This window comes from Acanthochromis polyacanthus, chromosome 20, assembly GCF_021347895.1.
Source record: "Acanthochromis polyacanthus isolate Apoly-LR-REF ecotype Palm Island chromosome 20, KAUST_Apoly_ChrSc, whole genome shotgun sequence".
NCBI lineage: Eukaryota > Metazoa > Chordata > Actinopteri > Pomacentridae > Acanthochromis > Acanthochromis polyacanthus.
Window position 1 is genome coordinate 17506783 of NC_067132.1, and position 14625 is coordinate 17521407.

Consider the following 14625-nt stretch of genomic DNA (forward strand, 5'->3'; position numbering starts at 1 on the left):
AGAGGTGAGAGAACGGGTTTAGAGGTGAGCAAGACGAGGGAAATGTGAGAAAGGGGAGGAAAGCGAGACTACTTGTGCATTCAGGAACACTGCACCGTTGTCTCTTCAGCCAACAAAGAGACAAAGAAGTTGGCTAATGTAGGAAATCGTTGACATTCATGTCAGAGAAAAAAGAAAACAAACATCCTCCAAAAAAGAAAGTGGGGGGGGGGGGGGGTAAAAATGAGGAGAGAAAGTGCCCCAGTTGGTAATTTTGATCACTCTGCAGAACACAGGCCTGACCTCATGGCCTCAACCTTCACACATGATGGGGTTTGGAAATGAGCCAATCACAGTGAGTGATGCTGATGAGTTCAGCCAAAGCTGTTGGTGTTGCTGTGGCCACTTTCATACATATCGCATAAGGAGAACCATTCGACTGTTGTAATAAAAATAACGTATAATACATTTTAAATGGCACGGCGGCACAATAGAGACCGATGTGGGGGGCATTAGAAGGTCAACTGTGATGCAAAGTCTTGATATGTGATATTTGAGAGACCTTTAGAGCACTGAAAAAACATTAAATAACCATCACATGAGGAGGAAAACCCCAAGGACCTTTGTGGCCCAAAACTCCAGCTGGGCAGAGATAGCTCACGCAGAACTCAGCTGCTGTGACAGGCAGGTCCGGGCATCAAATCTCGATAGTGTTTCAGAGCCGAATAGAATTTATTTGCAGCACAGAGAATGGAAAAAACTGTCATCAAGTGTCAGATGTGTGAGCCTCTGATTAAATACGTTCCAAATTTAGATGAAAATGCAGCCAGTTTCAGATGACTTCTATTTCAGCAACAACATTAAACTGCTGCTTATACTTGTGCTCTTGACATTCAAGAATTTTGGCTTTAGAGACAAATAGATTAGACAATAATTTAACAATTACAAAACCTAAAACAAGCTGGTTTCAGATTTTTCAGGTTTATGACAGTAAGTTGAGTATCTGTGAGTTTTAGAAAGTTTTTGGAAATAAATGGATGCTGAAGATGTCACCTGTAGTGATAGATCAGTTATTCGGGTTGATTAAACGGCATTTTGAAAGAATCATTATTGGCCGATCACCAGGGAGACAGCTAACGGGCTATGTTGGTTTGGTCTGCAGTGGATACTAAAGTCTGACCAGCTACTGAAGCTAATCGCTTGTTTTCCATGATGCATATGAGCCAAAATAAATCTGTAAGCGGCAGTACGACACACTGCGTTGGCAACAGGGAGTGACACAATACGCTTACGCAGACAATAACAAGTTTACCAGACCAGTAGGAAATGCTGCAATCTGCTGATAACTGTGGAAATGTATTTAATTGACAGAATTTTCAAAATAAGAGTACTGCAGATGGAGTTCAGGTCTACTTAAGATTCAGAGACAGTGCAGCTTTTGTGTCTCATTTGTTATTTTTTGTTGCATTTTTGTATTTTATCTGATGCAAAAAAAGAATAACATGATATTAGCATTATATATTTTCAATCGGGGGCTGGGGCTTTCTGAATATCAGCACAAGCCATTTAAAGACCTCTTTTGGGAACTTCCAATAAGCATTTTTTTTTTTTTTGCTGCTTTTGAAAGTTTGAGGGACAAAATTTGGAAGGAAATATGAGAATACAGTTGTGTCAAAGGGGATTTTTTTTCTCTGTGTTGCACTTTTGCCTGCATTTGGTTTAGAAGGAAGCTCAGAAGTCGCTGTATTTTCCCGTCCATGTTACTGAAAATGACTGTTTTCTCTTAGCCTTCTGGTCTGAATCTCCTGTGCAGCAAGATAATGATGCCTCAAATCTCGTTTCACAGCCACAAACATTGCTGAGCTGTTGAGTCACCAATAACAGAAAGAAAAAGAAGAATTAAGACAAAAATAAAGTCAATAAGATGTTTGGGTTGGAGTTGCAAAACGGGCTGCAAAACAACACTTTTTTTGTGGATTTTAGCCAACCGTGAATCATTCCCCTTTCACCCAGATGTGTATCTCTCCACTCAGCCCACACACATTTGGATTTTCATCTCTCTCAAAATACACGCGCAATAACACTTGAAATAATCCAATTTAGCACTGATGATGATATTCTCGCACAGAAAAGACAGAATAATCACAGAGATGTACCAGCGCCTGTTGATTCAGGGACACAGATGCCTCAGTGTTGTTGTTTTGTTCCGTCGGGCTCACAATGAGAATTGTCCTGGAATAACTAACCCTAGCGTGGACAGATAAATACTTTCAGCCTTCCCACACTGGGGTCCTCCGAGGCTATCGCAGCATGACTTTTCTATGATGAAACAGCAGCAAGCGGTGGAGGGCTGAGGGAGTGGGCGAGCAGGACACAAACTGTTTTTCTCCACAAACAGCAGGATGAGATGCAGAGCTGGCAGCGATACGGCATCCATACCTCAAGCACAGCCAACACAGCATGCGTCCTCACTTGCTTTGCAAAGTCATAGGCCGGCCACATTTTCTGAATGCATCTCGCTAACAGCATATGCAAGGAGCAAATAAAGTGAGTCAACTGTACAAGCTGATTTGCATGTTAACAACAAGAGACGCCTTGTGCTTTCATTTGTTTGTGCTGCTCAAGTCCTGTGCGAGCACCGAGGGTCTCGCTGTCTCAACTGCAGTTACTCTCAAAGAGCAATCAAAGATCTCCTGAACAGCGGCAAACAATAGCAGAATAGTGTTGATGAAGACAGGTGATGATGTGAGGTGGCAGACATCATTAGCCCCCATCATCACACTTCATCAGAGGAGAGGGAGTGTGCCCGCGCTGTTAGCGTAATGAGCTGGAAGTATGAACAAAAGCAGATGGCTTTATGAGTCAGACAATAAGGCGCTCATAATTGAATATATATCATTCATTTCAATTTACGCATTCGGCCCATTTTTCCTCCTTGCTGTATCTCAATGGAAATCCATTATCAAGGCACCGAGGGGCTGCCTTCACACTGAATCAGCTGGACTTCAATGAGACTTTTCAGTGGCTGGGAATAATTCATGGAGGCTGAAAGAGAGTTAAAGTACAGTACAGCTGCACTGGCTGATAATCCTCTATTATGAGAAGACATTCTCAGCAGCATGTTGTCCATCTTGCACACATATCATTAGTCTGCTATTTCACAAAAGCATCTCTTGATAAATGGATGCTCTATGTTGTCTTTTTTAACCAAATTTAATCACTTGCAAACTAACTTTCCCAGATAAAATGAAGAGTTGGAGGCTGCAGAAACTCCAAACAACAGGGGTTATGATTCGCAACCACACGCACATGACACCAGCTGTCAGTCATCCACACTTTCGCAGCAGCATCTCTGGATGTGCACGCGTGTCTGTGCACAAAAGCACTGAGTGAAACTTGGCTGCTGCTCGTGCTGGTCTAATCTGTTCTTCCTCTCGAAGAGCTCACAGCAGGACGGCTGCCTATGGAGCAATTAAAGCCTCTTTCTTAATCCAGCTGCCCTTGACTGCAAACAACTGGAACTCCTCTTCCTCCTCCTCCTCCACCATCTCCTCCTCCTTCTATTCCTCCTCGCTAGACAGCAAGTGCAACAGTATACTCACCCCCAGTTTCTTACTCCGTATCCTCACGTATCCCTGCTTGACTATGTCGTTGAAGTTGGAAGCCATGGTGAGAGAGAGAGGAGGGGAAGCGGGAAGCTTCCAAAGCCGAAAGGTGGGGTACAAAAAAAATAATAATTAAAAAATAATAATAAAGTAGCCTCTTTTTTTAGGAAGTGACCAAATCTTTCTTTCTTTCCTTTCTTCCTTTTTGTTTTCACTTGAAGGCTTGGTCCGCAGCAGGAGGAGGAAGAGCGATGAGCGGTGCGCAGCCTGCTCCGGTGTCAGCTAGCGCTCACAGGCTGCCCGGCTTCAGCGGCGCGATCCATCCGGGAGAGGAGGGAGATACCATTCAGTCAGCTGATCACCGGAGCCGGAGAGAGCGGAGCGGAGCAGCGGCGCTTCCTGGACCACACCATCCCCACAGCAGCGAGGGGTGGTGGAGGAGAAAGAGGAGGAGGGAGGCGCCGTTTTTATTTATTATATTAAATCAAACACATATGCTGGCACTAATTATACATGTATATGTGTATTCATGCTGCCCTTGAAGCTATTCCACTTACATATTTGTGTCCATGGATCAGAGGAGTTTTAGCAACATAAAAGAGACCAACACAATATTAGGAGGTCATAACGTTATGCACAAAACATTAGATAAAACAATAAAGGCAATAAAACATCAGTGAATATATTGTAACCTTAAAAGACCAATAACCAAACATTAGTGAAAGAATAAAATGTTATTGAAGTGCTGGTCTGTACATGTGTCTTTTTGAAAGCTTTTTAAACTGAGAAACTGATTGAGCGGTTCTGAAAATCAAGGGGAGCTTGTTCATATTGCCCTTAAAGCTATTCCACTTAGATGTTTTGCATTGTTCGGCACTTTTGCTGCTTCTTGTGCACTTGATTCTGATTACATGATAAATTGCATTTTCATATCTTAGTACAGATTTCTCTTGTCCAATGACAGCAAATTCTTATCCCATCTAATCTTTTTTCCGCTTCTTTTTAAAAAACAAATCACTTCCACATTATGACATTTTTTTCATCCTTTAATCAACTTTAATTTCATTATTAAATTCAATAAATGGTACAGGTTTGGCATGACATTTCTGTTACTGCAGTCAAAAATGTTACTGAGGGATATGACCTGTTAAGCATGATGATAAAGAGAACAGTGTTCTATTTTGCTGACTGATCTGGAAGAGATGTAAAGAGAGAACACAGTTGTACATTTTGCTCCTGGGTTATGTGGGAGCAAACTTTGATTGTTTACGAGGAGCTGTAGAGACAGAAAAAAAAACAGTGTTGAGGGATGATGTGGCACCGGAAGAGCTATAAAGAGAAGAAAAACAGTGTTAGGTGATGCTGTTGCAAGCATGGTAGTGTTTGTATGTTCCCTTTTAGTTCACTTAAGAAGCTTCTTGGATGAAACATCTTCAAGACCCCAAAAAGAATTCCTTTATACTGGGGCTCCTGGGCATTTTTAATGATTCTAAAACACACTGTGTAGCCGGATGGATCACTCCAATGACTAATTCAGACAGTATTGGGTGTCTAGTTGGCCCCAGACTGATATTTTTTTATAAGGATTGAACCCAATTATGGTATTATGGTCATATGGCTGTAATCAGATAATAGCTGTACAATGAAAACCCACAATATGTAACCTTTTAATGAATAGATATCCCATTCTTCCTCTTACTAATCCCATTTTTAATTCTATTCCAATCCATTGTTGTATTATTCATTCACAGCTACTTCTATGGCTTAGTTTGCTGGCTATATTCTGTTCAGTGTAGAATAATAACCATGCCGACTAAGATAATGGCTCATGTGTGTGGTTTTTTAATATAATCTTGCATGTTGTCACTTTAACATTTCCCCAGTTCTTATTGTCATTTCTCGCAAATATCTGCAGCAATTACTTGCTCAGTAGATGAGTAGGCAATTATTTGGACCTAATTTAGCAAGTTAATAAATCATGTAGCCCGTTAAACTTCAGCGGCCCGTATTCAAGCCGTCTTGAGATGTGTAAAAGTATTTTGCTAAATTGACCGAAGCTGCAAACTCGATGACAGAAACATTATACACCCATGAAAAGCTTAGATTCTCATGAATCTGCAGGTATGAACCACTTTCAGATGTGATTACCACAGCGGGTAATATAAACACATTTGTCCAACAAACAACAAATCAAGTAAACAGCACAACTCACCTTTGAAGGCTCATAACTAGCCACAGATGAAAATATTCCACAAAAAACGGCCATAATCCAACCTTGGACATCCAGACAAAACAAGCCAGTAAAATATTTTGTCCAAAACATGTCTTGAAATCAGTAAACAATCCACAAATAGCCAGTTTTCGTGAACGTGCACCTCGCGCTGCGCGTCCCATATTTGGGATAGGCTACAGCACCCCCCGCAACCCTAGGGAGGATAGACAATGGATGGATGGATATTAGCAAACGTCACTAGAAATTTCAGGCGGAATTGACTGCAGTATATAGTGTTAAGTCATTTTTAAAGCTGCTTACAGATTCTCAGACGTGAGGATTTGCTGATTTTTTTATTGCCTGGTGTGATGATAAACTTATTTTTTGTGAATTTTGAACTGTTGGTCGGACAAAACAATCTGTGAGAAGACAATCAATAGACTAAGAGTAAAAATCGAAATAAATGTTTTCCTCAGAAGATAAGTGGAAAGGATAATGACTGTCTGCTGGATTAGCTGTCATTAATCTATTCGTGAACTGATGTCTTTTTAGGGACCGTTCAGTCATAGTATTGTGGTCATAGAGCTATAAACAGAGACAAAGCATCTAATGATAAGAAACACTGTTTAACCTTTAAATTAGCGCCTTCTTCTTCTTGCAAATACAAAGCTACATTTGTTTAGTTTAATCTATTAAATTTATGTCTGACTATACGATTCTTTTTAATGCTAATTAAAGATAGTAACATTGGATAGTTTTTTTCAAATTAGATAGTTTTCGTCTTTGCAGCCAATTGCATTGCAGTTTGCTGACTTTTAATTTGTTGAAATAATGCAGTGGAGACTAATATTACCACAGAGCATAAGATGTTGGTTTATTAAGAGAGAATATGTTATGGCGTTAATCTTGTGTGTTTTCGCTTCAGTATTTTCTCTGTTCTTATTGTGGCCTTTTTGTTCCCAAAATGTTTAGTAAATTATAAATTGGACCTAATTTAAGAAATCAATTAATCATTTAAGCTGTCTTTCAAGCTGCTTTCAGCTTCCCAGATGTCAGGAAGAATTTGTTGCTTGTCTTGTGTCATAAGAAACTTGATTTCTTTTTCATTTTACAAATTAATCTGTCCTTTAAGGTCACTTGGATTGACTGTAAACCTCAACAATAGTGGACATAATCTGATGTTAGCTGGTTGTGTAGCAGGAATCTACCTGCAGTGACCCAGTAAAAGCAGCATATTTTGATGTTTTGACACAGTCTACGGAGGCCTGGACTGTTTAATTTAGTTTAGGCATTCATCATTCATCCTTTTGATCACTAAAATTGTGCAGAAGCTGGTGCTCAAGGTCAAGATCAAGGTGCTGTCCTTGATCGTTTATAACACTCAATGTGTCTAATAGGACTACTTGTTTAGTGAATTTTGATGTAACTTATGAAACCTGAGGTAACCATTCAAATTCAGCCCTCCACTTTTTTCCACCCTTCAATAATATGTTCAAAGAAACAAAATGCAAATATACAACAGAGCTTAGTGTTCAGACTAATTTGCAACACACTTTGTACCTTGCCTTTTGGTTATTACCTGTCTGAGCATGAATATCATTTCCATATTTTTCACCAGGCGGCCCACTAATAAGGAAATACATTTTGAGATTGCCAGTGTGCTCGCACTGCATTTTGTCATTATTAGGTGGCCCCGAATTGATGTTGTTTGATTTGCTGAATAATAAAACCAGATAGTCCGGTGCCCTATTAAAAGATCAAATGAATTGTAAGCAAACCACACTGTACAAAGCATACAGCCACCGCCTGCAGCTTGTAAAGATAAAATGATGCCGATTGGCAATCAAAAAGCACGGGCAAATAAAAGCACCGAAGCAAAATCCTTGCCAGAGCTATAATCCTGATCAGGATGTAGTGAGAGGCGTCGCTAGTGTTGTGCAATCACGTAGAATGAAATCCTAGGAATTAGACAGCAGATGGCTCAGGTACATTGATTTAAGAGTGGCCACCATTATTTCTGTTGTTTAAAACACAAAAAAGAAGAATGGCTTATATAACAGAATTATATAAACTATATTTAGAACAATGTGATTAAGTAAAGATCAAAACCTTTTAAATCCAGGATGCATTTTCCAAGATTCCTTTAACACTTTTCAGTTTAACAATGAAAAACGGCAACAAATCTCATTTCCCTTGACAAATGAAGAGACAGTTGTTCCAGTGCAGACTGTCTTTTGTATCTCTGCACAATTATTCTATTGCTCGAACTAATTTATTTATTTATCGTGTGCCACCGAAATCAAATATCCTCCTGCTGAGGGGAGGCTTTGTTCAGAGCGCCATCGACGGCTGCCACTTTCTGAAGTGCCATTCTGTCAAGTGTCAGCTTTTGAGTCCAGAGGTAAGACTCGGTGTCTACGTTTTCCATTGTGTTCATCACATTCACAAGGGCGCACACGCAGCAGCAAGCTGCCACCCCTCCGACAAACAGCTTGACTTTGATAGTCTTCGTATCTCCCTGGATGTGTCCTCAAATTTCAGACTTGTCAAAGTTGTTTTGTCTTCATAATCCTCTTTGTAGAACATGGCCGTGTTCCATTCCCTCTGCCTTGTCTCGCTCTCTCTAAGAAAACAATGCTGACAGCAACAATTTCTTTTCATTGCTCTAAATATTGTGCTCTGGCGACTGTCATTACCAGGAACTGTCCCAGTTTTTTTTGGGGGGGGGGAGTAATTGCCTGCCGCGATACGAGACCAACAACCAGTTTGGCCTCATGTTGGTCTCAGGTAGAGAGGCCGCATGCTCAGTGTGTCGGCCGCCACACAAACCAGCATATGGCCCTGATATACATGAGCGGCTGCCAACGGGGTCAGATGTGTTGAGATTCACTCAAGAGCAGGAAAGACCTTCACCAAGGTCATGAGCGAGGCAGCCAATATCTGCTGAGCTGCAGAAAACTACTCGTGTCCAATATGGCAACTTATCAGCTATTGACCTCATAATCATCACCATTTTTCATGCATGTTTCGCATCACGTATCCAAGCCCCTTCCGTTCCACGATGATTTATATAGGGAAGACCGAGCCGCTTGCAGAGAAACCCGGCCATCCATTAAAGCACTAAGCATTCCTAAAAAAAAAAAAAAATACTACCCTGAATTGTTTATTCAGTCACCGCAGAGGCGAAGTTTAGATGGTTTTGATGGTCTGCTGAAATATTAAAACTGCCTTTGCATTAAATGCTTAGTTTGTCTCAGTGCAATTTGGCAAACATTCACAAGCACCAACAGCTAAATAATTAACACATTCTAAAAAGATAAGCAGGGGTGAATGAGAAAAAGAGGGGGGGAGAGTGAGAAAGAAACGCTTCTCCGTGCTTAGTTGTTTGCCAGGTAAGCATTTTTACACGTAGGCGGAGGAGAGAAAATAGAGATCACACAGGCAGAGTTATGGTAATGTTCTGCTCCGGGTTTCTGTACTCAAGCTTTTTACAGCAACTCCTATCAGCCTGATATGTTAATAGGCACAATGGGATTTGGGTTTGATTAAATGTCAATGCCTGGAGGAGAAAAGCTAGTGTGGAAAAAGAGAGAGGAGAGGGAAAAAAGTGCCAGTTTCTCAGAATAAGAGATGTGGGTTGCTCTGAGCTCAGTGGGCCCTTGCAAGGAGGACATTGGTTAGTCACACAGTAGTATAGGACAGCAAAGGTTGTGTGTAGTCCCAGAGGATCGGGCCATGACATGTTTGTGATTTACTCCATAACAGTTAGAGGTAGAAGTGGTTGGAGGGCCTCTCTGTCCTTCTGGAGAAGGTGAATCATCAGAGTGGGCGAATGGAGAGGGTCCTTTACTTCAGTCGCAGACGAGTGTATGAGCAGAGAGTATAAGCCTCTTACAAGGGTTCCTTACATTACCAAATTAGCCAAAAACTGTGTCTGAAGAGCCGAGGATGAGATTTAATTTGCAGCCAGATGTCTGCTTCAAATTAATTGGCTAGGTGATTTAGCAGATACACCTCTCATTTTAAATTCCAGCCAGCTTAAATGAAATAAAGAGCGAGTGTATTTGCATCCAGAGAGGATTTTTAATTGTAAATGAGTGCATTAGTTAGAAACTGAACTTTGGAGGTAAACTCTGCAGGTAGACTAATGATCATTATGTTAATGGTGGAGGATGGATGCAAATATGAAGAGAAAACTGGTGAAGAAAAAAGATGTGGACGGATGAGGCTGAAGCAAAGGGAAGAATATAGACACAGGAGGGAGAGAGGCAAGGGCGAGGACATGTTGAATAGAAAAGGAATGGATCGCTCTCAGGGAAAGAAAGGCGATACCTCCTCCTGGTTTGACCCAGTCTTTGTGTCCTAAATTGGGGTCCATCTTGAGTCACAGTGAGGCTAAACTCCGGGCTGCATCTCCAGAGGCTTCTGCTGCTCTGTGGCGATTCTCCAAGAAAACGGCTGAGGGAGGCTGAATCCACAGTTCATCATACTCAGCTTCTTGTGGAAGACAGAGGAGTTAAATAGGTGCCTCAGTCCACTCCCACAAGAGTGATGAGATGCCTGTTTTGTCTCTTTTTTCTTTCGTTGGTAGCGCACAGCTAATTTGGGGACCCGAAGCTGAATTCATCAAATTTCTAAGTGAAGGAGTGGCTGGTCTTGGATCACTGACCAGGTCCTTCATTCGACCATCTCATTCATTCTAATCGTCTTTCATACTTACAGACTTGTGATGAATTAGACCCTGTGTTCCTGGAATTGAACCATATATAAGGATTTTTGGAGCTGTAGTTCTCATCAATCTTTAATCTGTTTTTTCGAAATATCATTATTTTTATGTCAAAAGCCACCATCATGCTGACTCCTCGCCCTCGTTCTTTAATTTCTGTTTTGGATTTGTTATTTCCACCACCGTCTTCAACATACTTGGGCGTAAGGTCAAAAGTCAGGGTCAACTACAAAGCACCACACATTAAGCTCACAGGGGTTTTTACTGGAGGACTCAGCAGCAGGACAGATGCTAGAGTCAAGAGGGTGAGATCTGGGGGCTTTAGATTTAATCACAACCTCCCTCCTCGCTGTGCCACCCTGCAGCCGCTGGTCCTCAAGCTCTGTAAACACTGTGTAATTATACGTTCATCAGCTCATGTGGCGCTGAGTCTCTTTAACTCATCACAACCTCCCCTGTTTAAAAAAGAAAAGAAAAGAAATGAGCAGAGACAGACAAGCGTGACTAATGTGTATGCCCTGTAGAGGGCAATATTGTCTGCAGTTCTCGAGGTACTTGAAAGGGCTGCTTAAATGTCTTCATGTTTCTTATGTATGATAATGAGATCTCTGTGCTTGTGCTATAGTCTCACATGGTGATGGATAAGCAACATAAGCTGTGTCACAGATAGTTTGTATTGCTGTATTAAAGGAAAAGCCATACAGTTACTGAGGAAGTAATTTTTCATATACATTTTAAATCTGCACAAAAACTTCATTACTCCAAACAGAACGATGCTTTGTGTTGGTTTACTGTCACTTGATCTTGCTCTTTCTCATTGTGCATCCCATTTAAAATGACAGCGACTCCATTTTCAAGTCCAGAGTCATGTATTTCTTTGCAAAATGTGCCTATCCTGTCCCACAACTCAGTTTAAAAACAGTAAGCAAGGGTGATGAGAGTAGCTGAGGTTCATATCTGGCACCTTGAGCACCGCAGGTTATTGACTTCCGTATTTAATCTGACAGATTTAATATAAAACAGGTGATCCTTGTGCTTTCCTCAATGGCCGTGGCTTGTGGGCCCTTCTTCAGGACTGGCAGGAGCACATGACTCCAGTGCTCACCGTCCAGGTCGGAACAAAGCTACTCTTTTACCTCCAGGACCTGCTTTACAACGGCTCATGTGTGAGCATGGAAAAAGAGTGGAAATCAAACCTCCTCCATAAATACATGAAAGGTCAGCGATGACGTCAGAGTCCAGGGACAGCCCCGTCCATGATTTTGTGGCCCATCACCAGTGCCCGATTCGTTGCAGCTCGTTATATTTTGCACTCTGTGCACCTCGACCATGATCCCAGTACAAATACAGCAGCTCACCTCTGTCACAGAATTGTGTTTGTCCACTGCTCATAAGTCTGTCTGCTGTTCCATGTGTTGCAAGCAGCTACAAAAGGAATAATTTTTGCTGACTTGCGCGGAAAACTTGAAAACAAACCTATTTTGGTATTCCTTTTGATGTAGTTTACTATGAACTGAATTTTTTCATGAGTTTTCTCTGTCTTCACTTTTCATGCTGCGCTCTTCTCCCAGCACCCTGGGCCCTCTAGGCCTTGGCCCAAGATTCTCCCACTTCCTTCTCCTTGTATTATGACTGACTGTAAAGGAGTGTGTGTGCCCATCTGCCATGCATGTCCTTATTGTTTGGCAATGACCCTCAACTGTACTGCATGTAGCTTTTCAGGCTGTTTCTAGTTGTATTGGCAGACATCCTTTGCTCTGTTCCAGCTCTATCCCGACATTTATTTTCCTTCACTTTGCAAACAAGTGTTTGTTTTACTCACAGATCATCAGATTGTGCCTGAGATAGGCAGAGCTCTTTGAAACTCAATCCATTTCCTCTATTATCCATGGCTTTGTGCATGAAGATTAATGCCACATTCATGAGAAATTGTATTGTTATTATTTTTATTATTAATGCAATCTCAACTGACCCATATCTGGAGGATAAACAGGAACACTCTGCTCATTTAGCTCCTGACTTGTACAAATATCCAACGTAGAAGCAAGACATTGATCTTTTGAAGTAAATGGAGAGAAGTGGCAGACTTCAAATTGTTTCACAAAAGGAGATTTATACTTTTCTAAATGAGAAGTGTGTTCTTTCTTTTTTTAATGAGTAGATTCGATGCAGACTTGTCATTATTTGTTCGTAAGTGCAGATCTAACAGCAGTGCAGTCTGGGAGGCAGCCAGCCCCTCCTGGAGAGGAACTGTAAGCACAATTTTCCCTATTCCACAGTGCTTGTTTTAGAAAGACGTCTACATGTGGCCCACATCTGCATGCAGACCATAAAACTGCCTGACTGACACCAATTTATACAGGAACAAACGTCGGTATTGGTGTCTTATGGGTGCAGATTGTTGACAATAAATCATCTGATGTGCAGGTTTTTCCCCTTGGCAATGAAGGACTTGAAAATATAGCTGTAGCCTTGTCTTGACAGAAGTAAGATGAATGGAAGTTAACCACTCTATATGCATACTGTGATGCCAGTGTACAAAAACTGTGAGAGACAGCACTACAGCTAACATGCAAATATGTACATGCACAGCATTGTGTTTAGCATAATTTGTAAAGAATAACTTTGCCAGATGTTCCAAATCAGTTTACTCACCTGAGTATGCATGAACAAAATAATCCTGCTGCAGCAACAGCTCACATTTCTTAATTTTCTATTAGACAAAAGAACCTTTTCTTGTGGAAAGTCTATTTTATTTGTGTTGGAATGGAAGACAGAGAGAGTATTTGATCTGTTAAAGCGCCCTGCAATTAACCTAGTGCAACACATTGGCCGAGTCATAGTTGTTGACATTGTGTTGCTGCTGAAGCTGCAGAACTCTCAAATGGCACACTTTTGTTCTAGGATAAAATAAGCACCATTAAGGCTGCCATTACAGATAAACAGACGCATACCAGCATAGCTATTCACATTAAGGTAACCATTAGTTTGACTTTGTTAACTCACACTGCCTTCATCTCAGCATGTCACATAATGCGCTAAAGCTTTTGAGTTTTGCACGAGCACAGGCAAGAAAACAGGCTCGAAACCATTTCAGACAGGTCCAGCAACCCCTTTTTACCTTCTTGTTGACACATTTAAGGTATCAATTTGAATATATTCTAGTAGAATTCACTAACTGAATGAACCAAAGCAGTAATTTGAAAACTTGCCGTATGATTTTCAATTTTAGTCAAGTAGCTGGATGAGTTGGTCACGCGAGAGCCATTTGGTAATGAATGGTTATTATAAATCAAATGTCTAAGATTTGTCAGAGGGTTGTTTTAAAAGCATATATGCCTAAAATAACTCAATAATTATATGAGTCACCTTGCCACTCAGGAAAAGCTTATTTTTTTCTCCACCAAAGTACCCACTCCATCTTTGCAAAAACTCATTCAGAGTGTGGCTATGTACATGTAATATTTTTGGATCGTGAGGGTAAAAAACCCACTCCCTGTCAAATGTTGTGTTTTGTTCATCTGCCAAAGTAAAGGTTTGACAAGAAGGAACACAGTCATTACCACTGGCAACCATAACTCTTCACTCAGCGCTGACGGGTTCCCTGACTGCATCACCGCTATCTGATTCTCATCCAACTATAGTGGGTCACGCAGAACAGACACAGTACATAAATAAACAGGTGAGTAAGTAAAAAAATACAATTAGGCCCACATATACAGCACATTCACACCACAAACAAATGCACGAGCACATGCAAAGTCTGTTTGCCTGCGTCTCTCATCTCACTTTCCCTCTCCTCAGGTATATATGGCTTCTTTGACATAGTCTGCCAGTCTGCTGCCATGCAGCGCCACATTTAGCTCTGCAAGAAGCGCCAGACTGCAGCAGAGCAGAGCACAGTGAGGAGGTTATTAATGGCCTTCCTTATTTTAAACGACAGTCTGAAAACACTGGTGGCACCATGCAGACCCCGCTAGCTGCAAGCTTGTCTTTCATCCCATCTGTCTTCACGGCACTCAGTCTCCTTGGTCCTAATGGGCCCTTGGCTGTCGCTCTGTCAGTGTGCTCCTAATGCATCCTCGTCTGTCTGGTGGGTCCAA

The 14625-nt window shown here is 41.3% G+C and overlaps 1 protein-coding gene and 1 long non-coding RNA gene across 4 annotated transcripts in view; one reads left to right on the plus strand and one right to left on the minus strand.

Moving 5' to 3' along the window:
• dok6 (docking protein 6) overlaps positions 1–3697 on the minus strand; it is a 51487-nt gene extending 47790 nt beyond the window's left edge. For 2 of the 3 annotated variants that reach the window (XM_022207380.2, XM_022207379.2), the window contains exon 1: positions 3582–3697. In XM_022207380.2, the coding sequence (XP_022063072.1) occupies positions 3582–3647 (66 nt within the window). In that variant the 5' untranslated portion in view covers positions 3648–3697. The remainder of the gene's footprint in view (positions 1–3581) is intronic. The other variant, XM_051940440.1, reaches the window with a different exon arrangement.
• Positions 3571–4328, plus strand: LOC110960217 (uncharacterized). The gene is made up of 2 exons (XR_002596288.2): positions 3571–3693; positions 3806–4328. It is a non-coding gene; the product is annotated as an uncharacterized LOC110960217 (long non-coding RNA).
• Positions 4329–14625: the final 10297 nt, after the last annotated feature.